The sequence below is a fragment of the Colletotrichum abscissum genome, assembly GCF_030869225.1.
Source record: "Colletotrichum abscissum strain IMI 504890 chromosome Unknown Scaffold_40.1, whole genome shotgun sequence".
In the NCBI taxonomy this organism is placed as follows: Eukaryota; Fungi; Ascomycota; class Sordariomycetes; order Glomerellales; family Glomerellaceae; genus Colletotrichum; species Colletotrichum abscissum.
The window spans coordinates 295,200-321,005 of NW_026850321.1; the positions used below are offsets into that span (position 1 = coordinate 295,200).

At 54.3% G+C, this 25,806-nt stretch overlaps 9 protein-coding genes across 9 annotated transcripts; 6 read left to right on the forward strand and 3 right to left on the reverse strand.

Moving 5' to 3' along the window:
* Positions 1–1,308: 1,308 nt before the first annotated feature.
* Positions 1,309–1,744, forward strand: CABS01_12825 (uncharacterized protein; the record flags this gene model as incomplete). Its single annotated transcript, XM_060546177.1, has 2 exons — positions 1,309–1,503; positions 1,535–1,744. Coding segments are annotated over 2 exons (405 nt in total), but the record flags the coding sequence as incomplete, so codon positions are not given.
* A 2,211-nt stretch (positions 1,745–3,955) lies between these two features.
* On the reverse strand, positions 3,956–4,902 carry CABS01_12826 (AhpC/TSA family protein; the record flags this gene model as incomplete). Its single annotated transcript, XM_060546178.1, has 2 exons — positions 3,956–4,619; positions 4,880–4,902. 2 exons carry the CDS (start codon positions 4,900–4,902, stop codon positions 3,956–3,958), a joined length of 687 nt encoding a protein of 228 aa, XP_060395567.1.
* Positions 4,903–7,331: 2,429 nt separating this feature from the next.
* On the forward strand, positions 7,332–8,318 carry CABS01_12827 (uncharacterized protein; the record flags this gene model as incomplete). The annotated part of the gene is made up of 1 exon (XM_060546179.1): positions 7,332–8,318. One exon carries the CDS (start codon positions 7,332–7,334, stop codon positions 8,316–8,318), a length of 987 nt encoding a protein of 328 aa, XP_060395568.1.
* Positions 8,319–8,610: 292 nt separating this feature from the next.
* Positions 8,611–8,838, reverse strand: CABS01_12828 (uncharacterized protein; the record flags this gene model as incomplete). Its single annotated transcript, XM_060546180.1, has 1 exon — positions 8,611–8,838. The coding sequence occupies one exon, from the start codon at positions 8,836–8,838 to the stop codon at positions 8,611–8,613; it is 228 nt and encodes a 75-aa protein (XP_060395569.1).
* A 566-nt stretch (positions 8,839–9,404) lies between these two features.
* CABS01_12829 (AMP-binding enzyme) lies at positions 9,405–11,594 on the reverse strand (the record flags this gene model as incomplete). The annotated part of the gene is made up of 3 exons (XM_060546181.1): positions 9,405–10,538; positions 10,589–11,343; positions 11,588–11,594. 3 exons carry the CDS (start codon positions 11,592–11,594, stop codon positions 9,405–9,407), a joined length of 1,896 nt encoding a protein of 631 aa, XP_060395570.1.
* A 964-nt stretch (positions 11,595–12,558) lies between these two features.
* Positions 12,559–12,906, forward strand: CABS01_12830 (uncharacterized protein; the record flags this gene model as incomplete). Its single annotated transcript, XM_060546182.1, has 1 exon — positions 12,559–12,906. The coding sequence occupies one exon, from the start codon at positions 12,559–12,561 to the stop codon at positions 12,904–12,906; it is 348 nt and encodes a 115-aa protein (XP_060395571.1).
* Positions 12,907–14,583: 1,677 nt separating this feature from the next.
* Positions 14,584–16,295, forward strand: CABS01_12831 (phosphatidylinositol-glycan biosynthesis class S protein; the record flags this gene model as incomplete). The annotated part of the gene is made up of 2 exons (XM_060546183.1): positions 14,584–14,853; positions 14,919–16,295. 2 exons carry the CDS (start codon positions 14,584–14,586, stop codon positions 16,293–16,295), a joined length of 1,647 nt encoding a protein of 548 aa, XP_060395572.1.
* An 860-nt stretch (positions 16,296–17,155) lies between these two features.
* On the forward strand, positions 17,156–18,556 carry CABS01_12832 (uncharacterized protein; the record flags this gene model as incomplete). Its single annotated transcript, XM_060546184.1, has 2 exons — positions 17,156–17,403; positions 17,434–18,556. 2 exons carry the CDS (start codon positions 17,156–17,158, stop codon positions 18,554–18,556), a joined length of 1,371 nt encoding a protein of 456 aa, XP_060395573.1.
* Positions 18,557–23,063: 4,507 nt separating this feature from the next.
* On the forward strand, positions 23,064–25,662 carry CABS01_12833 (patatin-like phospholipase; the record flags this gene model as incomplete). The annotated part of the gene is made up of 2 exons (XM_060546185.1): positions 23,064–23,348; positions 23,425–25,662. 2 exons carry the CDS (start codon positions 23,064–23,066, stop codon positions 25,660–25,662), a joined length of 2,523 nt encoding a protein of 840 aa, XP_060395574.1.
* Between the last annotated feature and the right edge of the window lie 144 nt (positions 25,663–25,806).

Sequence of the window (25,806 nt, forward strand, 5' to 3'; positions counted from 1 at the left end):
GTATTCTATTCGTACGTGAGCAGCTGTGCAGGGCATACACCTAGACACTGGCTTCACTGACAGTGGACGGCGTAGCGCTCTCACTTCACGGCTAGGCGGTCTAAGAGCGTCCAGGAGAGAGCATGGGAAATGGGGCTCGTGATGGGGATTTGGCGTGAATGGGGGTGGTTTGGGAGAGTGGGAGGGGGGAGGCGGGAGGGGAAAGGGGAGGGAAGAAAGAAACTCGAAGGTGTAAAAGTGACTCGGGGAACGTCTGGGCAAGCCGCAAAGTGGGTAAAGGGGGGGGGGGGGGGGGGGAAAGGGAAAGAGAAAGAGAACAAATGGTTGGGAGGAGAACTCGAGAAGGGAGGGGAGGGAGCCGATTATTGCCGGGTGTGGAATAGTCTCATTTGGGGGAGTCTGGAGTCGAACCTTTTCTAATGTTCCATTGGCTACCTTAAAGCCTTAATGACAATGTTCATTAACATACTCCGTACGATACTCCGTAGCAATCGTGTATTTAAATGTCGCAGTGTTTTTGTTTCGTTTGCCTGGCTTTCGCTCATTGAGTCTACGTAGTATAGAAATACACAAAGAAACGAGAAAAGGGGTAAGAAGTGTCGACTGACTAAATCCCATGCCGCCGGTCAGCCGCCCAGGTGCTGGAACCCAAAAAAGTGTACGGAGTACGCAGTAAAAAAAAGCACACCTTGCCTTACTTGGCAAATCTATCCTTGATAAACATCATCGTATTTTCATACTTTGCCCTTATTCTCTAGACCGCATGCTCTCTCTCACCCGTGACCACATAGACAGAGCATCATACTGCCCTGTGCTCAGGTCTAGCTCAGAAGTGAACTCATCTCATAACGTCTAGTCGTTCATCGGTAAGTGCGTGGATGAGTGTGTGAGGTCATGTCGAATTCAGTCCCAACTTTGACTCTCACTCTCACTCTCACTCTCACTCTCACTCTCACTCTCACTCACTTCACTCTCAGGTGTCAGCAGGAGCCCTGGTAAATTGACAAACACTTACGCACTGACCCCCCTTTTCCGGGGACCTTCTGGAGGTACCTTAGGTAAGCCTCAGATGTATCGACCAGAGTCCTCACACATGCGTATCCGTACCTTACGTTCCAACTCCATCTTCAGGACCCCAACCCCCAGCAACCACCCCCTCCCAACTTCCAAAAGACCCAAACTCCCGTCGGCCCCTCTCACGGGAGCAAACGAGGGAAATTCAAGAAACGCAAAGAAGCCACCCCAATTACGTAGTAGCTACCGATACCCAACGTCTACCAAACACAGCTGGACCGCAGTCATGTCCCTCTCTCGCGCTGGCGTACTGCCCTTACGTTGTACGACGTTAGGGGCCCGCCTCAACTGCGCGCCGGTCCTCTTGTCCCGCAGGCCGGACCACGCACCATCAATCGGAATCCTGCGGCAGCGGTAGGAGAACCAGGAGGGGAAGCAACATCAGACGATCGAGCTGCAAGAGGACCCTTTTTTCCGGTCCTTGTGTGTCTACGCAGTATGGTACATACTTACGCAGTAGCTGTTAGGCGCAGGCCTACTATATCTTGCAGAAACGCTGCACATGCAGCCACGGAACGTGTGCCAGCTTCCAACATCCCACATTCCCACACGCTACGCATACACTACACCTACCCACCCTTGCGAAACGGAGGGGGGAAGCGACACCAAGGGAATTGCAATTCAAATGCATACAGACAACACGGATACAGATTCTGGTCCGGTAGTATGAAAGTATCGACGACGTTGATTGTACGTTTGAGCTTGGAATACTCCATGATACACAGAGACTCGAGAAGATACCAGAGGATACGGATACTAGGCAGGCAGTAATTGCCATGGGAGGCTGGTCCTTGTCCTGGTCCTTGTCGTCACCGCTCCTCTGGGCCTGTCATCCACGCTGTCTGTCTGCTGTGCCGCGCTCGGTTTTTTCTCCCCCCCCCCGTCTCTGACCGTCTTACGGAAACAAGTTGCGCTATCTGCTCTCGGTGCTATAACCCTTGAACAATTTTCCGGGCCGCCTCCATCCCAGCCAGCTGACGACTGAAGACGAAATTGACCCCGTTGACGGTGAAGGGCAGGAGGCTGGAGACTAGAGCCTAGAGCTTAGCTTCCGCTACATGGTGTAGAGACACGGATGGCAGAATACCAATGTACTGCACCACGTCGGCGACACTGACAGATCCAGCGGCAAGTCCCCTTGCGTCTTGTGTCTTGCCCCTCGTCGGAAACAAACATTGCCTGGCCTGTCAAGTCTCAGGCGAGCAATCCCGGGATAGGCACCCTGCCGACCCGAAGATGGCCCTGGGAAGTTTGGGACCACTGATGACTGGGCAGGCATCGCGGGTCGCGGACAGCGGCGCATCCTCACGGCTCTCGCACTTGGACCACGGTACACTGTAGAGCAACCCGCCCACACGCTACGAATTACAAAGACGTGGGAAAACGTGGGAACCCGGCCACTTGTCACTTTGGGTGGATGCGGATGTTTCAACATTCTCCGGCTGTCCCCTGGTTCTCGAATTGTTCCAGCCTCGTTTTTGTGCAAAGATTGGGCTTCTGCCTCGTGTCGCGCCAGGATTGTGCCTGTCTGGGCCCCTCGATCCAAGAAAGCCACCTGCTCCGTTGCATCTCAACCAACGTCCCGAATGTGTCCTAGCCAGGCAGCCGGTTCACTCTAACTGAGAAGCGCTACTGCTACTCCAAGATGGTCGGGTCAATATAAGGCGGGCGTCTCCTTTTCGTGTAGTGACCGACTTAGCGCCCCTTTACGGAGTAGTTTTCCGAGAAGTGTACCGACCCGTTTCTTCCCGTCTGGCCCGCGTCTATTCGGCCGAGTCATGGGATGGCGGGCGAGAGTGGCCGCTTTGCCCGTGGCTAGCTGACCATAGGGTCAAAGAGCTGGAGCCTGGAAGAGGCCCCGCGAGGCAGGCCGGTCGTCAACGTGGAACGAGCCCCTGGAAGCTCATCAGCGGTGCCTCCGTGCCGGACCGCCGATCAGTCATTCACGGGTCTATGACTCCATGTGCCATATACCGGTGTCATCTCCAGACAGACACACGAAGACACGGAAACGCGCCTCCACCTCCATGGGCATGTCGGGCTCGGCTTCGCTTACCACGTCCTTACATTTTGGGGCTTGATATGACGGGCAAGTGCGACGATGGGCGTGTCTGAACCTCATTTCGTCTACCCTCCACGTCTCGGCCCAACGCCTTGTTTGAGTTGCATATCTACGGGGCTTCCCCTCTCTGATGTAAGGCAGGCCACGAAGAAGATGCCGCGAGAGCAACTTGCTATCAAACAGTCTCGATGCTGCCTTCTCCGCATCTACTCTTGGCGTGATGGGGAACGGAATGGTGGATCATGGGTGCGACGGTTGAACATGCGGTTCCTGTTTCCAAAATGTACAACAGGTTGCCTAATGATTAAGGCCCCTCATAGGCTTGAAGTCGCACATCTGCTCACAATGGATGCTTGGACTTCTAGAAGTCTAGCCAGCCGAGCACAACTTTGGTAAACGAAGGGGCTAAATAGTGATAACGATCTGATATCAGGTTGCGATCACGCTGCGAGGAAAGGCAGAGTTTGGACATTTCTCATTATTTCATGCGTTCTATGTAAAAGGTAGTCAGAGCGAAGACGCTGCTACTTGTCCAGATCACGCCCCTTGAAGGCCGACCGAAGGACTATGTTGCCATTCGCAGCGCCACGCCGGGTATTCAGATAGAGGGTGCGTATATGCGTGTCGCCAGATTGGAAGAGGTTGATGTCCCTAACCTGTTTGACAGCATCGTCCCCCTTTTTTTTGCTTTTTCAACATTCTGGGGTCTCGTCCGCTCGTCGTTCTTAGATACTGTAGAACCGAGGACCGTAACCGAGACCCGTCATCCAACATAGCGTCCCCAAACCAAGTTCCACTCGTGGCCACTGGCGCCTGTACTTAGGCGACGGTGGCCTTCTCCTTGGGTAAAGGGGTGAAGCGCAGGTAGGGCTTGACGATGCGGACCTCGGGGAAGAGCTCCTTGGCCTGCTCGGTCTTGATGGAAGGGTGGACGATGACGTCGTCGCCGGGGACCCAGTTGATGGGGGTGGTGATCTTGTGCTTGTCGCCGGTCTGGAGGGAGTCGACGATGCGGAGGACCTCGGCAGAGTTGCGGCCGGTGGAGGCCGGGTAGGAGAGGATGGTGCGGATGGTCTTCTTGGGGTCGATGATGAAGACGGAGCGGATGGTGAAGGCGATGCCCTTGTCGTCGACGTTTGTGGTGTCCTGGTAGTCGAGCATGTCGTAGAGGAGGGCGACCTTGCGCTCCTTGTCGGCGATGATGGGGAAGGCGACCTTTGAGCCGGTGACCTCGTCAATGTCCTTGATCCAGCCCTCGTGGGAGCCGAGGGTGTTTGCGGAGAGGCCGATGAGCTTGACGCCGCGCTTGGAGAAGTCGGGCTCGAGCTTGGCGAAGGCGCCGAGCTCGGTGGTGCAGACGGGGGTGTAGTCCTCCGGGTGGGAGAAGAGGACGACCCAGCTGTCGCCGATGAAGTCGTGGAAGTCGATAGGGCCGTTGGTGGTGTCGGCCTTGAAGTTGGGGGCGACGGTGCCGAGGCGGAGGCTGTTGTGTGCGACGTTAGCATTGATTTGGCGGACGTGGTTTACGTGGTGACGGCGGGGGGGGGGGGGGGGGGGGGGCGGGGGGGGGGGGGGGGGGGGGGGGGGGGGGGGGGGGGGGGGGGGGGGGGGGGGGGGGGGGGGGGGGGGGTGGGGGGGGGGGGGGGGGGGGGGGGGGGGGGGGGGGGGGGGGGGGGGGGGGGGGGGGGGGGGGGGGTATCACGACGCGGGGTCGAGTTCAAGGATTGCAGGTTGACAACTTACGGAGCGGGGCGTTGGTCAGCCATTGTGTCTGTCTTCTTTGTAGAGTATGAGAAGATGTATGTGTGAAGGGGTATATGGTATGGAAAGAGAACAAGGAGCAAAAGAAACAGCAATGGGGAAGGCTGCGGTAGATGGTGTGGGAGTCGAGGTGTAATATATAGCTCGAAGCCGCGCCCCAGGCACAGTCCAGAGCAACGTACAAAGCCCGGCCGTTTTCGTACCTCTGTACCTTTTTCTCAGCTTCCCGCAGCTTTCCCGTTCTCAAAGGTACCTCTCCAGTTTGTCCCCTCCTTGGTCTCGGAGTACTACTACCTTTGTTTGCCCGACACTGACTATGTACATTATCTTGAAGGCCTGTTTCCCTATTTTCCAGCCCTTGACTTTTACCTTGTTGTTGCCTATTTCTCTGTTGCTTGTTTCTTTGGTCTCGTAGTATTACCTTGTCTCCGGTTTGACGATATGGTCGCCGAAGTGCCAAGCTCATGCAACCTACGCGATCCAGCTTGATTACAACTCTCAGCATATGCCCCAATGAAGCGTCATATCACCCAGCATTGGCATTGGCAACCCGTAGAAAGCCACGGAATCTGCTAGGTGACGGGTATCCTCTCTACCTTAGCAAAGAAATGATTTGTCTTTGTACCCGTGTCTCCCCCCAGACTGGCACGTTGTTCCCTCAACGACGAGCGGCAAGCTCCTCCTCCAACTTTTTGCCCCGCGTTGGAGGGGCTGTGATTTTCACTTTTGCAGAGGTCACTTTTACCCCTCCAAGTCCGAAATCGGCTAGACTCGATGGCGTGCTCGATTACATCATCCTTGGCTCAGGGCACATCATGAGAAATCACATCCCAACTATACTACGTACTGAAGAAGACGCCTACTGGGCCCCTTTGGGAGAACCCTTACGGCGCTATCTGGAGAGGCTAACCCGCTAGGAAGTGCTCCAGCCTCCAGGGAATAAGGCAGAGTGTGTCACTGTCTCTACGGAGTATTGTTTTCTTATCTGGGAGCTCAAGGATGTGGTCCACTTTGGTCGTCACCTCCCGTCTTGTTATGTGATGCCGTAGATATTCTTTAGCAGTGTGTGAAGCCCGATATATATACAAATGTACCGAGTAGCCCAAACATAACTACTCCTCATTGAGCCCTGAGATACGTATAGTATGGCTTACAGAAAAACGTCCAGCGGCGATCAATGGTGCAATCCAGTCGACAACCTCCAGCTCACTGACCCCCACTGCTTGGTCACCACATCATCCACGCCGCACATCGAACCATCACAAAAGAAGAATCCTACGAGGTGCCACGGCATCAAGGGTACCCGAATCGTGGTGCTCCGTACCCCAAAGCTTACCCATCGTGCCATCCACCACCCCGGTAGCTCCTCGCACGCCATCGCCGACAACCGATGCCCCTCCCGTCTCACGGTCCCACTCACATCGCCGACCTCCTCCGTTCCCGCGCCGACTGCCGGCTGCCGATCCCCGGGCTCAAAAAGGAGATCCATCCTGGAGCATCGTGGAGATGGGTAACCTGTATTTACTCTCTAGTGTGTCATGTTACTTCTGTCTCTGGCACTCTCTGGATTACAAATCTGTCGTGGAAGCCCTCAAGGGCTTGGCTTCCCTGCTGACCACATCTGCAATTATGGCTACAAGATGAGCGTTGGCATCCATACTTTCCCCGGTGCCTGTATGCCTGTATACCTTCCTCTGCCATCTGCTAAGGAATCAAGTGTTGACTTGCCCGTCTCCTAGCCCGGGTTGTCGCTACCTGGCAAAGAACGGAGAATCTTCAAGACTACCCAAAAACCATCTTATTTCCAACCCCATCATGGTTGAGACAAGTGTCACAATGACGAGGGGGGGATTCTTATTTCCTACGGCCAACGCCCGTCGACAATGCTTCGTTGGAATCCCATCTAGTCTCAACGTGCCACTGCTTTCTAGTGAAAGTAGAAACGCAATTTGACGGGCATCAATCATCTCGGTAAAATGCTGCGCCACTAGGAAGGATCATCAGCGTTCTCACGCGCCTCAACCTGTGGTTTGCTCTGGACAAGACTACACCAGAAACACGGAAGCTTGACGGCTGAGTCGTGAGCTGGAAGTTTCAAGGTCGAATTGACGGGGGTCCATGGCAAAATGCTGCTGCCTTGTGCAGACGGAGCTGACCTCCGTAAGAATGCCACTCTTGGAATCTCTGCCTAATATCGGACGCCCTTCTACGTTCTTTGGCCGGACAAAGACGACAATTTGCTATACCAGGAACAAGTAGGAAGAAAAAAAGACTCAGCTAGAGGAGAAGGTCGGCATCGGCATCGGCATCGGCATCGATATCGACATCGACATCGACATCGGCATCAATTACAACGGGAACACTCTTCACTGGGGGTTGGAAAACATCAGTCTCTAGAACCCCATATCATACCAGCCATACCCAAACAAAAACCATGGATCCAAACCACACAAAAGCCGAAACAAAAACCTTCAGCCTCCCAGACGGCCGCACCCTAAGCTTTGCAGTCTTTGGCGCCGGCGCAGAGACATTCCACACCACCCCATCACCCACGCAACAAAACCAACCCCGTCTGGCGTCGGCCGTGCTATTCTACTTCCACGGCTTCCCCAGCAGCCACGAAGAGGCCTCAATCTTTCACCAAGCCGCACGCCGCCACGCCGTCCAAATCATCGCCCTCGATCGACCAGGCCACGCCGGCTCCGCGTTCCAACCCAACAGGCGCATCCTGGACTGGCCCGCTGACGTCCTCGCCTTCGTAGATCATTTTCAGATTCCCCGGTTCGGGGTCCTGGGTCTATCGGGGGGCGCACCGTATGTTTTCGCATGTTGGAAAGCCATCCCGCGCGAGAGGCTCGTGACGGCGGGAGTTTGTTCGGGGTTGTACCCCCCTGAGCTTGGGTACGCCGGCATGGTCCTCCAGGGACGGGTGATGTTGACCGTAGCACCGTGGATCGCGCCGGTCGTGGCGTGGGGCATGGAGGTGTCGCTGGGCAGGGCGGCGAGAGACGAGGCAAGACCCGGGAGGTTTGAGGAGACCGTGCTGGAGGATTTGAAGACGAGGCCGGAGGTTGATCGGGAGGTGTTGGATGGGGATGTTGGCGGGGTCCGGTCTGCTATGCTTGCTAGTGTGCGGGATGCTGTTTTGCCTGGGGGATGGGGCCCGGCTTGGGATGTCAAGTTGGCGGGGAGTTATTGGGGGTTCGAGATTGGGGAGCTTGAGGTTGAGGCTGGGGAGATGGTTTGGTGGCATGGGAGGGAGGATGTGAATGTGCCGGTTGGTCTTGCGGAACGGGCGGCGGAGTGTGTGCCTGGGGCGGAGGTAAAGTTTGTGGAGGGGGAGGGGCATGTTAGTCTCGTGGTGCGCAAGGCGGACGAGGTTATGTCTACTCTTGCGGGCCTGTTGAGGGAGACAGATTGAAGGCTCGGTATTCATCGCGGATGTCAAAGTGGTCAGTTTGGTATGTGATATTTATTGTGTTACTCGTGACTAAGCACTATTTCTGTTATAGCCGTGCTTCTCTCCTACTGGCTCCGAGAAGCCTTGAATACTGTGTGAGCATCGACGCTCTGGTATCTCCGGTCATGTGCCGTTTCCCTCAACTCCATTCAGCGGGGAGGGCTAGCCGGAGGAGTAGGGGGATCAGTGTTGGGCGAAGGAGGATCATTGCTCTTGCTGTCCGTCACTTTGACGTCCGTCTTGATCGTAATGTTCATTTTGGGTCTGGTGGATGACGAAGACTGAGGCATCTTTTGTACTGTATTGGTGTGGGTGGTGAGTGAGGTGAGTGTAAAATATGGAAAAAGATCGAGGTAAGCTGTTCTAATATGTTGTTCTGTGGTGAGGTAGATGTATGATGTTGAGAAAGATCGAGAAATGCTAGTGTATTGAAGCTGTCTGTGACGATGTAGAAAGAATTGGCTTTGATGGCTCGAAACATCTCGGGTCTATATACTTTCCACTGTCTGTATCGTGGATCATCTACGAGGGATCACGCGAAGTAGTGAAGATGGCTGAAGTGGGATTAAAACATCGTGAATAACGATTCCATGGCTCTCTACGGTACATAATCCGGTTGACCGGATAACTGAACAGATACAAAGGTGTACTTTGTACGTGTCTTTGTCAATTCGAAATCGAAATCATGGAAAAACTAAGTAGCTTGGACACTCTTCGAGTCGGCTCCGCATTGCCTTTCTTTATCTTGAGTAACTAAGATGTCAAGGAACGGCGCAGCTAGCCGTTCGAACTCGCCATCCCATTACCTCTAGAAGATTTTATACCCCGGCCAAGGAGTAGACTGCGCTTGATCGTCAGCGATGGCAGCCCAAGGTTAGTTACGTAGACTCCATTCTTGAAAGGCATTGAGACATCAGCTTTCATGGGGAAGGGTCAAGGTTGTATGAGGTGTTGAGTATAATGTGCCAACTAGCTATGTTCTAAGCGAATGAAGTAAGTAAGAAAGTGGTATCTCGCTTGCAGTAAAACAGTCCCAAGAATAGAAATCTACAGCTTCACTCGTCCACCGTTGAGTTCATCCCAATCCCGCCCAGAGAAAGGCTCGTAGGTGTTGTTCTTCAACCAATACACTTCGCCAGCGGCGTCCGTGCCGCCCGGCCTGACACCCTGGGATCGGAGACCGTGCTTCTGCTGCTTGTTCGTACCCGTCGTTTGCATAGCCTCGGGAGGCATGACTCGCAGGAAGATGGGCAAAGCATACTTGGGTAGTGACTGCTTCACGTGCTGCGCAATGCTCCTCAGCACCTCCTCGGATGGTTGGCCCTGAAGGACAACGGCAGCACACCCTGCGCGTCCGTCGTGGTTGGGCAGCTCAACACCGTAGACGTTTGCCTCTTGTACCAATGGGTGTGAGCCAACGGCCTCGCCAACCTCTTGTGTCGACACGTTTTCACTCTTCCAGCGGAACGTATCGCCAATACGGTCGGTGAAGTAGAGCCTTCCTTCGCTGTCCCAGCGGACCACGTCGCCCGTCCTGAACCAGGCATCTCCCTTTTTGAAGACGCTCCGCAAGACCTTTGCCTTTGTTGCGTCTGGATTGCCGTAGTAACCCTGGAAGCGGCGGTTGAGGTCGTCGGGCGAGAGTCTGAACATGAGCTCTCCTGGCTCACCAGCCTTGGCAGGCCTGCACAGACCCGTCTTCCTGTCCCTCCAAGGCTCCTCGTTATTCTCATCCATCTCGGCGAGGGCAACGTCGAGGCCCATGACGACGCTGTACAGGGTGCCGTTTCGTCCAACAGCGCCCTTGGCAAAGTCGTTTCGGCTCAAGTTCCAGGTTCCAAATGAGCCTTCGGTGGCGGCGTAGAATTCGGCAATGGTGTCGATGCCGAACCTCTCCTTGAACCTGTTCCACACGTCCGGTCGCAGGCCATTGCCAAAAGCTACCCGAACATTGTGCTTCTTGTCGAGACTTTCACCGGTGACGGGGTCGACTTGTGGGGCAGCTGCAAGCAAGTACCTGCAGGTCTCGCCAACGTACTGGATGATGGTGGCCTTGGAGGAGCGAACCTCCTCCCAGAAAACCTTGGTCGAGAACTTCCTTCCTATGCAAATCGTACCACCCGCCTCGAGGGTATTACCGAATCCTAGCAGGGCCGCGGAGCTGTGATACAACGGCATAGACTAGATTCCTGTTAGTTTGGGGTCCATGGTGGGTTGATGATTCGACTTACAGTGTAGAAGACGTCATTGGGAGAGTTGCTGGTGAATCTTGATGTGAAAACACCACCGACGATGCATTTCGCCCAGGACACAATGGCGGGTTTGGGCATGCCCGTTGTTCCTGATGTGTAAATCAGGATCGCCAGATTCTGATACTGGCTCTCTGACCGATCAGAGTCGGGAGCACGCCTGGGCTTAACGGTGTCGATTTCTCTGTGCAAGCTCTCATCGAGCACCACGAACTCCACGGTGCTCAGCTCGCTCCTCACATCTTCAGTGACATTGGCGGCGACGTTGGGGTCAATCAGCATCAGTTTCGTCTTCGCGGCCTTGGCGCAGTGAGCTAGCGGTTTGCCAGTCAAATTGTAGTTGATGAAGGCTGGCTTCGCGCCAATGGACCACAAGCCGAGCCATAGGAAAACGAAAACGTCAGAGTTCTGGAAGTTGATGGCGACAACGTCCTTGGGCTTGACGCCGTGGTGTTCCCTCAACCAGGTGCCATATTTCAGGACTTGCTCATAAGTCTCGCGGTAGGTGTATGTTTTGCCCTCGAAGATGATGAACGTGCGATTGGCAGACGATTTGTTCTGTGCCGCTTGTTCGAGGACGTAAAACTGGTTCAACCGGTCCGTTCGCTCGCGCCACAGAGCCGAAAGGGTTGCGGGTAGCGCACATGAAAGCAGCTTTCTGTCGTACCACAAAGAAAGGCGAGCATTGATGTACGAATAAGCTGCGGCTGCAGCCGGCAGAGCGAGTGCGAGCGGGACTAAACGGCGAGGAAACGAAACAAGTCAGCGCGATCGGCCCCCAACGATGTTTTGTGCAGATGGCTGTGCCGAGGCAGGCTGATGTAATGCGCGATTGCGGCGCATTGGATGTGTGCCAGAGGTCGGTCTCCTTTACGGTGGTTTGTATTTGTCTTGGCGGGGGTCTCAAGCAGGGCCAAATAGTCATGACGACAGAGTGGGAGCCGTGGAGGAAAAATTGGCAGTTGGGGAAAGCTCACTCACCAGGCATTTTCACTTTGGCCAAGTGGCCAGTATTTGGATCCGGCTAGAGGTGATTCGTCCCAAAGGCTGAGAGTTATGTTGGTGTTCGTAGAGAGATGAGAAGGCCGACTGGCAGGGAGGCGGAGAGTGGCTAGTTGTCTTGATTGTGCGCCTGGGTGTTGGTTCGGTGTGTGTGAGACTCGGAATCAGTAGTGTTGTCTGGAGCTGTAGCTGGTAAAGAGAGCTTCAAGGCCGTGCTCGTATAGACTGGAAGTCCTCGTCGAGTAAGGATAGCTTGGAGGAAGGGCAACGTAGTCGAGACTTCACAGACAAAAGACGCAGTGAGCCAATTGCGCGAGGGTGTGGGTGAGGATAGGTATTTGTAACGGCCTGTCGAGGCTGTCACAAGATAAGAAAGGGTTTAAAAAGTAGAAAGCCTGTGTTGCAGTCGGCATTGGGATGTGTCGTCCCTGGTTTGAGGGACCCGTACGGGGGGGAAAAGATGGGATAAAACTACCTGTCGGTCCTATCATGCACAACACGACACGACACAACACAACACGACGCAGCAGCACCTTTTGCACCCCTCCGATTCTCGCCAAACAGTATCCGTACTCGGTGCGGTACTTCCTGGGAAGCAGTGACCTCAACAGTCGGCTGTTGGGATGTGGGAGCCCATGTATGGAGTACCTCTTTGACTGGGTACAACTTGGCGACCAGATGGGCGGGACAATGGAGAATATTCTTCTATGGGGCCCTGGACCAGGGTTGGGGTGGCGGAGAAAGCTCTTGATCAACGATGAATCGACGGTGCACAAGGTCCTGGCATGACATTCCTTCTCGACAACCGAGGAATATGACCAGCTACGACTGTCACGTTGGCGCTTGTGTTGGCACTGGTGCTTGCTCGTGGTGCAGCTGCACGCGCTTGTGGAACTGGTAGGTTGACTTTTGGCCTCGGTGTAAGTCGACAGTGGCAGCTCTACTGCGTAATGCTAGCTATGCTTTTGCTTTCCGTGTGCTTGGCCCGTCGCAGGCAATGGCTGGGTTGTGAAGATGGATCCAAGGATGGCATTGCTGGCCTCTCTGGGCGCGCCGTGCTGTGCGAGTGCGGTATCAAGTTCTCCTTAGCTCGCCCATCACGGTACGGATACTTTCGCCTGCATGCTGAGGTCGCAATAGTCCTGTGGAAGTGTGGAGAGAGGAGGCCAGCCAGCAGCCGCAGATCGAGTGCAGGCTTGCAGCTCGTTGGTTTGCGTTGCATTTGTGGTGCTCGCTGCATCGCCAGGCTTGGCCTGGCCTGCCAAACTGGGCTAAACGAAGAACAAATCGAAGCTTGAGCCTCGGCATCTGTTGAAGCTCGTGCGCCCTCGCGTCCGTACTCTGCGCCAGAAGTCGTTTTGAGTAACCGATTCGGGAGGGGTGGGCAGCAAACGCAGGCTAAACAGCACGTCTCTGGACTCTTTGATGGATGCTTCTTCAACGGCGAGTTGCGATTCGTCGGCAAGAGAGCGGGGTTGTTCCTTGCATTCCATGTTCCTGCTTTCCATTGCCAGACCCCCCCAGTCGACCAGATGCATGTCCTGGTCCCCTGCCGCTGTCCGCATCCCTCTTCCAGACGACCCGGTTTGACGGGAGCGAACCTACCGCTCGCTTTCTCTCTCTCTCTCTTTCTTTCGACAGCTACGGACCGCTCGTAACAGATCGAATAGCACGTTTGCGTTTCCGATGAACTTTGCATTGGCAATGGTTGCCGAGGTGTTGGACTTTGGCTCTGCGGCTCTTGACACATTGTCTTCCGCAGGCACTCGAAAGGAGCGCCATATATGTGCAACTCGTGGCGGACCTTTGCTTATATCAGCTCACATGAACGACGGCTCGATGCAACAGGGGTCCATCGCGAGTTTCTCTTCCCATGTCTATTGAGAGACGTTCCGGATTGGAAAGCACATCAAGCTGGTTATCTTTGGGGCCGTGTCGCCGTAATGACTTGACTCGGCTCGACGACGGATCCATCGAGAAACCGGGTATGCATGCCGAGCTGTGAGACTTTGTTGGCTCCCGCACCACGAAGGGATCGCCAGGCTCGCTTCAAAACTCCGAGTACGTTCGCCTTCCTAAAAGGGTAACATTGTTCTTTCTTTTGGTACGATCACGAGTGATTCGTGATAATAGACGACAGCCATTGCGGCAGATTGGAGGGGCAGCTGTAGGTCGCTTCCTCGGCTGATGGTCAGCTCACTCAACATTTTGGGTCGGAGGAATCGGCGACAATATTCGATGCCGGTTCCGCTTCTGCATGTTGGTGGAGCGGACTCGAGGAGGAAAAATCGGGCCTCGGACTCCTGAATTGTCCCTGAATTGGATCGTTGCCGCTCATCCCACCGTCTCACGTCAGCGTTGTCACAGCGAAAAAGATAACGTCTATTCGCCTCCGAGGCGCAGGCGTCAATCGCACTCGCATCCGACGGACGTGCATGGTGACAGCCACACCCAAAGTGCGGGTAGAGAGTGGTGAAGAACATCTGGGAATGCCTTCATTTCGTGGTCGAACAAGAGTCAGATGCACAGCGTACAAGTAGGACCACAGGCGTCTTCCCAATCCGTGATTGTGTCGAGGGTCTGGCAAGGTAGGTATCCGTAGTTGTGGCTTGATGCCGTAACGATGACAGGCATCAAGGCGGAATGATGCTGTCTGACCTTGTTAGACGGAGATTCTGGTTATTACGATCCGACTCTCCAGTTGCATAATCCACGTGACCGCGCGCAGCAATTAAGGTTAAGGTTAACGTGGCTGCGTGGCTACTTGCTCCTTATCTTATCGGGAGCTCTCCTCAAGCGCGACATTGCTGAGTCAAGCATCTCTGGCCTGTCTGAGGTAGGTATGCGAATACCCCTTGCTGGAATTCCACCTCTCATGATCGTTGTGGCTTGCTTGCTGCAGCTTACAACGCTCGACTTCACGACCGCTGCGTAGCTTCTACCGAACATTGCCGCGCACGGCAAAGGCTCATCAAATGCCTGTTGACGACGAAGCGGGCAGCCCGGCAGCCAGCGGTGCGAGCTTCACCCCCGATCAATCCACCACCTTCGCCCCTCCGCCGCAGACCGAGTCCCGCAAGGCTCCGCCCCCCGAGAAGCCATCCGATGCGCGCCGGCGATCGTTTGTCATAGCCGCCTTTTGGGCCATTGTTCTTCTCCTCGGTCTGCCAATATGGTGGATGACAACGAGCATCTACCGCGCCAACCTGCCTCTGAGCGGCATGGTCCAATGGGCGGATGGAAAGGTAGGCTCCTACCAGCTGGCGTCTTTGCAAGTTGAGGGAGGGCACCCCGCTGACTACTTGCGTAGGCTTGCCGTCCCGTGTTTCCTCTTCGTATATCAGTACAAGCGAACAAGTTGCAGGAACAGGAAGCGCAGAACCTCCTTCGCCTTACTCAACATGCCCTCGATGATCTCAACGACTTCTCGGGTCATCATCTCCGTCTGCAGCTTGCGCCTCGTGGCGGCGACGACGTCGTTCCTGAGGATGACTCCCAGGTCGCCCTGACAATTCGCCTCAGCCCTGGGGACTCCACGACAGTCTCGTTGAACCCTCACTCTCCTATTCTCGACATCACATATCCCCCGAATTCGATTCCGTCACCGACTTCGTCCTCTTCTGCTCTAGCTTCGTACATTGCGAAAGAATTGCGAACTACCTACGCCGAAGAACAAGCTATTATATCATACCTTCTCTCAGCAGCCTCGGGAGCTTCTGATGCGAGACCTCAGGGGATGTCGCCAGAGGCAGCCGAGTCACTGGCGAAGCGAACCACCCGTTCATTGCGATATTCACCGACGTACCACTTGAGCTTCTCGCTCTTCACTAGCGGCTCTGCCCCCAATACCTGGGACATCGAAGCAGCTATCCAAACATACATGAAGCCCATGCTTGATGTGTTGAGCCCCATCCACAACTTCACGATAGATACCCAGGTGCAGCTGTATGCAACACCAGGGGCGCAGTCCCAGGTTTTGAACAAAGACGACCTTGCCTCCTTCATCAACGCGGCCGAATGGCCCCTTTCGCCGTCCATCGGTGGTGCGCCGACGGTAAACTTCCTTCTCTTCGTCGGAAATCAAACAATTGGATTGGATTCGGGGTCCGAGACATCACAGTCCTGGCTCATCCCGCAATGGGGAACTGTTTATCTTCTGTCGCTGCCTCCGACGACGTCACATGTACCGGCTGCTACACTCAAACAACCTATGCTTACCTTTGCTGGGCACTTGCTGTCACTCCTTGGCACTCCTCAGTCAGGCTCTCTTCCTTTGCGGCTCTCGACTCTCACGCGCATCCGATCCGCAGACCTCTTGCTACGTGCATCCTCTACCCTGGGCTCCCTGGCAAGACTGTCACTTGCACTGCCGTCTATATCCATTCCCCGCAACGTTGCAGACGGTGTTACCAAAACCATGCATCATCTGGAGCTCGCGTGCGCCAGCCTAGGCGGGCCCGAGGGTTTGGAGCATGCTAGAATCGCTGAGGCCGAGGCCGAGCGAGCGTTTTTCGAGAAGAGTATGGTCGGACAACTATATTTCCCCGACGAACATAAAATTGCCGTCTATCTGCCGCTTTTAGGGCCGGTGGGAGTGCCCCTCGTGATGGGTCTGTTGAATGAAATCAAGGCATGGAGAAAGCGGAGACGAGAGAGAGCCGAGGCAGAAGCTAGAAAAAAGCTTTAGAACGTGATGAGTTGACATGACACAGCGAGTGCATATTGGCCTACACAAATAAAGTTACCAAAATTTTCGCATCCCATAAAATCGTGCCTGGGTCTCAAATCTTAACGTCTCCGGCGGTGGCAGTAACATCATGTCGGATGATAAGGTGTGAAGTTTGGAGCAATACATCCAATCCTCATATGAGCTTGGCGATGACCTTGAGTTTTGTCACTAGACGTGCTTGATTGCGGCGGAGAAAAGTCTATTGGCAATAAGCAGCCTATCTCCATTCATATCGAATCCATTTAGACCTGGACGATGTGAACCTCGGTGGATAGGTAGTCTCCGTGTTGTCTTGGGCAGCAAAGGTGAGCGTCGGTGAGATCAGGTAAGTATCGGTGAGACTATCTAAGGCCCATGCTTGCATAGATTACCTCATGGTGGGCACCTGTCACACCCCGTCGGTTCCGATCTTAGCGCTGAGTGCAATCCCTGCGCTCCAACGCCACCTCGAAGCTTGCTCGTTGTCTCCGACGAGGGGGCTTGTCCACATCCAATGCCCAGCACCGCGCTGACGTCGGCCACAATCCTTTTCTCCATTGCCATTTAACCCCCCGTCGGCGTTAACCCTTCCAACACAATTAGGTATACAAGGCTCGAGGGCTCAGCTGTCATCGCGCATTAACGGGCGCTGGGACGCAATCACAAGCTCTGGCTCGTCTCGACTCGACTTGGATGGTCTGAACCCATTGACCTTTTCTCGGCACAGCCTTCGCAAACCTACCATCTCCACTCCACAAAGCCAACAACAACGCATCGTCTCGCGCTCTCTCTATTATCATCGACGGCCTGAGCAATGTCTCCACTATGAAGAGCAGAACATGCTTCCCGAACCGTCTCTGAGCTTCACGCTCCCTAGCCTCCACGATGACACCGTCTTGGACTGCCGTTTGTATCATTGCCAGGCACTGAACCCCTCCGCATCGAACCCGCCGCCATGGAGACGACACGCTGCCGTTGTCGCACATCCCTATGCGCCCTTGGGCGGTTCCTATGACGACCCTGTCGTCGACATCGTTGCCGCCACGCTACTGCGACAAGGCTTCCTAGTGGGGACTTTCAACTTCAGGTAAGAATTGATCGGCTTGTGGACGTTGTAACAGCGAGGTTATTCGGTCACTCACACGATGATCAACAGGGGCGCTTCCGGATCAGCAGGTCGTACCTCATGGACGGCAAAGCCAGAACGCAGCGACTACATGTCATTCATTGGCTTCATGGTCTACTACATGCACTTCCTCGATCCCTACGGATCGGCCAGTGCCCGCTCGCCGACAACGACCCTGTCTCCAGGCCTCCCCGACGCCCAATCGAAGCCTCCTTCTTACCAACCCCTCCTCCTCATCGGCGGTTATTCATACGGAGCCATGGTGACGACGCAGATTCCACCGATGGCGCACATTCTCGCACAGTTCAAGGTGCCTGCAGCTGGCTCCGCGGCTGCTGACATCCGTCTTCGAGCGCAACACCTGGCAGAGCAGCAGAACGTCATCTTGGCGAGCGCTAGAGCTGCGAGTTCCGTATCACCGCGAAAGAAATACCTTGGCATGCGAGTCGGGGGCGATGAAGATACTCAGCGCAAGAGTCACGAAGCTCGAAGATCCATGTCGGAAACGAGGAGATCCTTTTCTATTGACGCCGAGGATAAGATCCGACGGGGCGTTAATGATTTACTGGCGAAAACGAAAAGACATCATCACAAGGGCGTGGCGGTGCCCCAGGAAAAATTGGCTACTATACCTTCGAACCAGGAAGTTTCTGTTGTGGTGGAAGAGGTTCCGAATCTGACCCAAGTCCGGCCGGCCTATCTACTCGTATCTCCGCTGCAGGGAGTCATTACCCATCTAGCAGCTATGTCCTTCCTTCACACAACACCTGGTCGAGGACTGTTCTCGCGGGGTGGAGGAAGACCTAGAGAGCAGGGGGCGCCGACCTTTACGGCGGATCAAAAACATCAAAGTGAGAGCAAGCTGATTGAAAATGATACCTTGGCATTGTACGGCGACAGAGATATATTCGTTCCCGTGGCCAAATTGCGAGGGTGGGTGGAACGTCTGGAAGGGACCGACGGATCCCATTTCCATGGCGAGGAGGTTTCGTCGGCTGGGCACTTTTGGACGGAAGGGAACGTGGCTTCCGTCCTCCGGGAAAAGGTCTCGGACTTTGCGGCGAAGCTATTACATGGGGACAACGAAGGTAGACCAGTCAGTGAACCGGCGTAGGCACATTCGTGTGAACGTACCTCGGAATTTCAAAGTGGCAGTGCACGAAGGACGCAACCGCCGCCTTAATCAACGAATGATTAGAAAATGGGCGTGTAAGAATGCTTCACTTAGGACGATATGAGAAACGAGTTGGATGTCAGCGAGTGTAAGCCGCACAGCGATACATGAAAGAGCAAGGCGTAGAAAGAGCGTGAACACTGTTGGAGTTTGATTCGAGGCGCCCCTATTGGTGTCTGTAGGTAGTTTAGTGATGACGTTTAACGAACACGGGCAAATACAGGTCACGAAGACTGTGTCAAACGGAAGAACCGACGTGATGACGGTCCCAATCTGACCTTGAAAGCCCGTGTCTTCCTTCCCCTATGTTACGAGGTACTGCCTTTCGCCATCTTGCAATCCCAACAATACCGAAGCTATCGCGGTACAACTCGAGACCCCTTCAACGCTAGCTAGAAGCAGAGGATCGTCGATCATGTAGTACTGCGAAATCACTCATGGATGTTCACCGTCCTGTTGGCCCAAGGTGACAGCCTCTTCTGAGTCCCATAATAACCAGGTACCAAAAAAAAATGTCTACAATGGCAAAAGAGTTCACCCCCCCGGTGCTGAACTGGGGGCTACATCTCTTGGTGCTCATGCTGGGAAGAAATTTATGGTGCTCAGGCTGGGATTCGAACTCGGGTACTCTCGTATGCGCTGAGCCTGTCGTCGAGTAGGCTGGTTGGCGATTTTATTTGTCGACCGTAAACCTCTCCACCACCCAGCCAGTTTGACCTGACCCGTCGACCTAGACGGGCGCCTGCTGGCTGGTGAGAGGAACGGAGTTGAGAGGGGGTATATACCCTTCTCGTGTATTCAGATGGAAGGTGCGAGTGTTCCACGGGTCGGTGGCTTCTTTCCCATCAAGGTGCCCTGCCGCGTGCCCTGCCAACCTGACCGATAGCACCATTTTTTGCTCAGGAAAATGAAGCCGCCGTGAGGCCTTGTCTCTATATATCTCTGCATCTTAGAAGACGCATTCGTTTTTGTTGATTCTATGATAGGTAGATACGTAAATACGTAAGACCCTGGAGTGGTGTAAATTTCCATCCACGTATAAACCTACTCAATGGTACATCTGAATTAGCGGACTGACAATGTTATCAATCCCCATAAGGAAACATGGCATACATACGAAATATAGGTAAAGCTGACTGTATTGTCTGCTATTATTTCGATGATAGCCGAAAAAGTTATCATAGGGTAAGAGTAGAGACCTTGAGCGTGGCCTCACTTCTCACATTACCTGAATGGGTTTCGTTGACGACCTCGGCGCGATTGGCGAAGGTAATAGGGACGAGTTGCCCTTTCTTCGTGGCTACTAAAAGCCGTTTTAGGACCCAAAACAGTATCCCGCGATGTCCGAATCTTGGCGGTGAAAAGTGTCATCATAAGGCCATCACTTTCCCCATGCAGTAGTAGAATGGTCACTAGCATGGCCACTTGTGCCGTCGACTTGCATGATAACTATGTCGGTCTGCCATGGACGCAAACAGTGAATGGGAAGTCAAGCAAAACGAGTCAGAGTTCTGGTAGCACAAAGCGGCCAAGACTGGACTGCGTTCTGGGGCATTGGATCTGCTTAGAGTAAAGGGATCGATCGGGCTTTGGGAGAGCGATTACGTTTATGAACATGAACAAGATCAACCATGAGACGCAAGTGTGGAGACGGAAGCGGCAGAGTTCTGAATCATGAGGTCGGGTGTGCATCTGGGTAGAATGCTCCGGAATAAGATCGGGATTATAATTTGGGGAGGATAATTACGCATAGATTTTGCAATCATGGTATTCTGCCTTTGACTCTGATTACTCTGGACAGTTTCCATAGTGTGCAAATCAAACGGTTTATGAGAGGAATATCCATCTACGTAGCAAGGACGCCGTTGAAAGCGTTGTGGGCGGCAGTTGAATATTTCCCTTTTTTCTCTTAGTGGTGTGGGGAAGAGAAACACATGGATTCCGGAGTGCATGAGTGACCGGTCCTTGAGCGTTTCTGGGCACTCAGATATTCATGGGGTAGAGCGCTGAGATAGATCATGATGCGGGGTGCGAAATCTAGAGTGGCATTCAAAGTTCAAGGTCCAGGAGCACCCACTATGCCTTTTGCTCAGCTGATGGAGGCCAGAGTTGAAGGCCGGAGAGTTTATCTCAAGTCCCTACAGAACAAGACGGCCTGGGACCATCTTTTGTGACAGGCGAGGCAAGCGGCGGCGGCGGGAGCTGACTATGGGAGATGAGACGGAATGGAAAGTTCGCCGGGCGGCCTGTCCCGGAGGCTGTCGGTATTGGTGTTATGGTGGTGGTTGGTACGTGTGCGGATAACATGACCGGTGTTCAAACGCTCTATTTTCGAGATGAAGAGTGTTAGGTCCGGCTTTTGCTGGAGATACGGGCAAAGAGTGTCACATCATGTTACGGGCCTGAGCAAAGCAAGGCAAGGCAAGGCATGGCAAGGCATGGCAAGGCAAGGCATGGCAGAGGGCGGGATGTTAAAAGGGTAGAGTAGAGAACTGTCAGCTGAGTACATACCGGAGCGGAACGCAGCGGGTGAGATGGGACGCTGAAGAATGAAATCATGGTATGCGAGTCTAGGGGTTGTGACTGAAGAAAAAAGATATCGACAAACAGAAGAGAAGACTGGGAATGAGAGTGAGAGGCACATGTGAGGAGGTGAGTGAGCGAAAGTCTGCATGTGGAGACGAGGCGTCAGGCGAGGGTGTATCGCGGCAGGGCGTGATTGGGTGAGGGTTGACGATGCAGTTGCTTGGTGTTCTGCCCCTCCGTGCCCCTCTGATGTGCTCCGTTACCCCCAGGATCCCCAAATCCGGGGTGGGCCACTAAGCTGGAAGAGTCTGGAGAAGGGGGCCACTGGGGGGTGGTCATGATGGTGGGGTGGGGCCGCCTAGCAGAGGTCATCTGCCCAGCGCCTGAGCTGAGTATCCCAGCGAGAGACAAGACACAGACTTTGTGTATGTACTCGGTTCTCCGCAAGGTGTAAGGTCCCTTTTATGATCCGGGTTGCCTCTGGTGTTGTGCGTCTGCTGCTGCATCTGTGATTGCGTCTGTTATTGCGTCTATGGGAGCATCTGTGGTTTTTGTAAGGTACCTAGGTATTCAAAGACGACAAGTTGCTGAGCTAAGGAAGATCCAGATCGACCAATCGGTTACCGCTGAATGGCCTATTACGTCTGGCTGTGACGCAGAGACGTTGGCACGTGGACCCCTGAGGGCGGTATGCAGAATGCTCCCCATCGCCCCGCCTGCTCTTCTGCTTCAGGGCGGCACGGCGGGAGTCAGGACGGTCGGGTCAGCAATAATTGCACTGGTTATGCCAGGTTCTCCACGTTCCATTCCCGGCCACTGACGGCCAAACGTTGTCACTGGGCCACTTCTTTCCCTCGTCTCCAAACCAAACTCGACGTTGCCAAGTTTCCAATTCCACCTCACTTCGGGCACCTAGTACATCCGCTCTTCTTTCTTCACGACACTTCCTCCCTTCCACTCCCGATCCTCTCTACCAACACATCCTCTCTTCCTTTTGCCTTCAGTCTCGCTCTGCTGTTCTCTTTGCTCTTTCTCTCTCTCTCTCTTCTGCCTCGCTCAGTCACCGAGACAACATCAAGTAACGTCCAGTCCGTCGCTTCATCTTGGTCCACTCGCCTCCAAGTTCCAACCACTCTACTCGGCATCTGACCAACCATCTCGTCTCGCTTGCGCCCGCCTGTTCCTCTTTACCCTTCTTGTCATCACCTACTACCAAGGAGGGTTACCCTCTCTCTATACCTACTGGTACTCCCGAGTCCTTCAACGCCTCTTCTACCCCCACCGAACAGTAACGACTCTTTCGACTCCTCCGACAAGTCCAACACCCCCCTTCCAAACAGGTTGTCCGGTCATCTGCGCTCCATTTCGGCGATCTGCACACTGTTCCTTGTCTGCCTGAGCTCGTGTCACCCAAAGATTACCATAATCACCAAAACAGTATCATGGGAATCATCTGACAGCCGCAACGCCTACTTTCATACCCTTTGTCTCATTACTCACTGAGACCAAAGCACCGTCACTGGCTTCCTATACGAACTTCTCCCCGACGACGCTTGCCTGACTGTACAGCCTTAAGAAACGGCATCTTGACCAGAACTCTTCGACAGACGCTTGGCCTATCGCTGCCTACATTCCCACCTCGTCTTTTCTCCGCACCGTCCTACGCTACTTTGCTCTACCCCTCCGAACTCGCTGCCGTCGCGACGACACACCGACGCGCGCATGCTCTGACCGCCCTCAACAACCCAACAACCAGAAAAAAGCACATGTCAGGAGTCTGTTGCACAACCACGCTCCAAGGCCGTGATGCGACACGGACGGCACCAGGGCTGCCTCTCGTTCACCAGCTTCGTTTCCCGACTTTTCACCTAGCCCTCCGAACCACCATCGTCACCTTCGACCCAAATCCACCCTCGCCATCATGAACGACGTTTTCCTGAATCCTGTGCACCCTCTGCCCGCGATCCGGGTCAAGTCCTCCTCCCCCTCTGGCCCCTCGGCCTCGACCAAACCTGGCCGCCCTTCTTCCATCAAGAAACAACAGCCACCGACACCTCTAAATGCTGCCTTTGATTCAATATCCCGGGCCATCAAGGGCGCCAATAACCTTGTCTTGTCTCTTCGTGATGGACTGTCTGAGCTGGAACGGGAAAACAGGAGGAAAAAGGAAGAGCGCAGGCTTGTGCTCTCTATTCACATGAAGAATGTACGTCTGATCTTCGTTCAGTCCCACACGTTGCACCAGCCTCAAGCCGGTCCGCTAACCAATCATCCTTACGTAGGCGGAAAGCAGGAAACAATGGCAGGAAGCCGCAGAAGAGCTCGACATCCTCGAGGAAAATAACCTTTGGAAACTCGACCCATATTCGGGAGATTACAACCCAGCCCTGATTGAGGCGCGACTGAAAGAACTCGACGATGCACGAACGAACTGCGACACTCGTGCCATGATGCACCTTGTTCGAACCGCTCTATGCAGAGACCTTGGTGGCATGGGGAACGTCGATCTGTATAGACACTCCTACGTAGGCACCAAGAGCCTCATCGAACGTTACGTCGACTCGGCCATGCAGACGATCGACGCCCTAGTAGAAAAGAGCCAGTTCGCATTGCCCGAAGGCATGGGCCAGAGGGACATCCTCGAGAGTGTCCTGTACGCCCGGCAGAGTTTCGGGCGAAGTGCACTGCTCTTGAGTGGAGGCGGGACTCTGGGTATGTCCCATATCGGTGTTCTCAAGGCCCTCTTCGAAGTCAAACTGCTTCCGCGCATCATATCAGGTGCCTCAGCAGGTTCCATTGTGTCGGCCGTGATCTGTACGAGGACCGATGAAGAGATTCCTCGGCTCGTAAAGGAATTCCCCTATGGCGACCTGGCTGTCTTTGATGCTGAGGAGAACCCCGACGGCGTCTTTGACCACATGCGGAGATTGCTCACCGAGGGAAGCTGGTCCGATATAAAACACCTGACCCGCGTGATGCGTGGTTTGGTCGGAGATCTTACCTTTCAGGAAGCCTATAACCGCACTCGGCGCGTCCTCAATATTTGCGTCTCAACCGAATCCATGTACGAGCTGCCGCGTCTCCTAAACTACATCACGGCACCCAATGTCATGATCTGGTCCGCTGTAGCTGCATCATGCTCCGTACCCCTCGTCTTCAGCGCTGCGCCGCTGCTCGTAAAGGACCCCGATACCGGCGAACACATGCCCTGGAACCCGACACCGCAGCGATGGATCGACGGGTCTGTGGACAACGATTTGCCCATGACGAGGCTTGCAGAGATGTTCAACGTCAATCACTTCATTGTCTCTCAAGTGAACCCTCACGTTACCCCGTTTCTGGCTCGTGATGACCAGCTGGATCCCAATGATTTCGCGGCACGCCGAGGGTCCAGCCTGTCACCCAGCAAGCAAGAGCTTGACTGGGTCTATGCCCTCACTGCTCTTGCCAAAGATGAGGCATTGCATCGTTTGCATTTCCTTGCCGAGATTGGTGTCTTTCCGAATCTCGTCACTAAGCTTAGGAGCATTCTCAGCCAAAAGTATTCGGGCGACATCAACATTCTTCCAGAAGTAAATGTTCACGACATTCCGAAAATTCTCAGCAATCCGAGCCCCGAGTTCATGCTGCGAGCCTGTTTGATGGGCGAGCGTGCTGCGTGGCCGAAACTGAGCCGGATCCGCGATCGTTGTGCCATTGAGCTCGCGTTGGACAGGGCGGTCCATCGTTTGCGAGCCCGCGTCGTGTTCTCGGATAGTCAAGTTGACTTGAGGAGGCTCACCACCGGCATCGCTTTGCCACCTCCTTGGCCCAAGTCTATTGCCCTTCCAAAGCAGACATCTTCGGTAGCTCCCGCTCTGACGCTAGACACCGAAGTCGTGAAGAACAGGCAGCGTAGATGTTCCGGAAGCAGCGTGCAACTCATGGCGCATCACAGGCGTCTGATGGAGAACGTGCTTACAGACGAAGAGACGGAAGAGGAAGAACGACTAGAGATGCGGGCAAGGCATGGCCATGGTAGTTCCTCGCCTGTCATTGTTCGCAAACCACGCCTAAAGAGGGCGGCAAAGAGCCATTACAATGTTTCCCTGGTTAGAGGACCGATGACAAGCCCAATCAACCAGGCGCAACTTGAGGCCACAGAGTTCGACTTTGGGAAGCCTGTTACACCGCCACTGCACCGCTCACGAAAATCGGAATCCTCTCTGTTCCACGCCCGAAAACCGAGCAGCCTTGAGATGACACCGGCGAAAGAATTCGAGTTGGTAGCGCCACCATCGAGGGGCGAGGCAACCTCACACACGGATGAAATGGAGACATCAGACCTTCACTCTTCTGACGGCGATGTAGAGTCACACACAGAAGACACAATGTCCGACCCGGACCCGTACGAGGGTAACTGGCTGCATGGGCTTGGGAATGAGTTGGAGACGACGCCCAAGAGCGACAAAGAGGTGCTTGAGGTGAGCAGTCGTGAACTGGTTCCAGTGGGCGACTCGTTGGACGGACTTTGGGATTGACTCGTAGACGGGAGGGTGAGCTCCTCGGACGAGGAAAAGAAAACAGAGAAGGGGAAAGAAACAGCCGAAGAATCGACTGAGGAGGACGATGTGCTCAGGTCCAATTGGATGAGCTGGGATTAGTTGGGTATTCTGGGAACATCT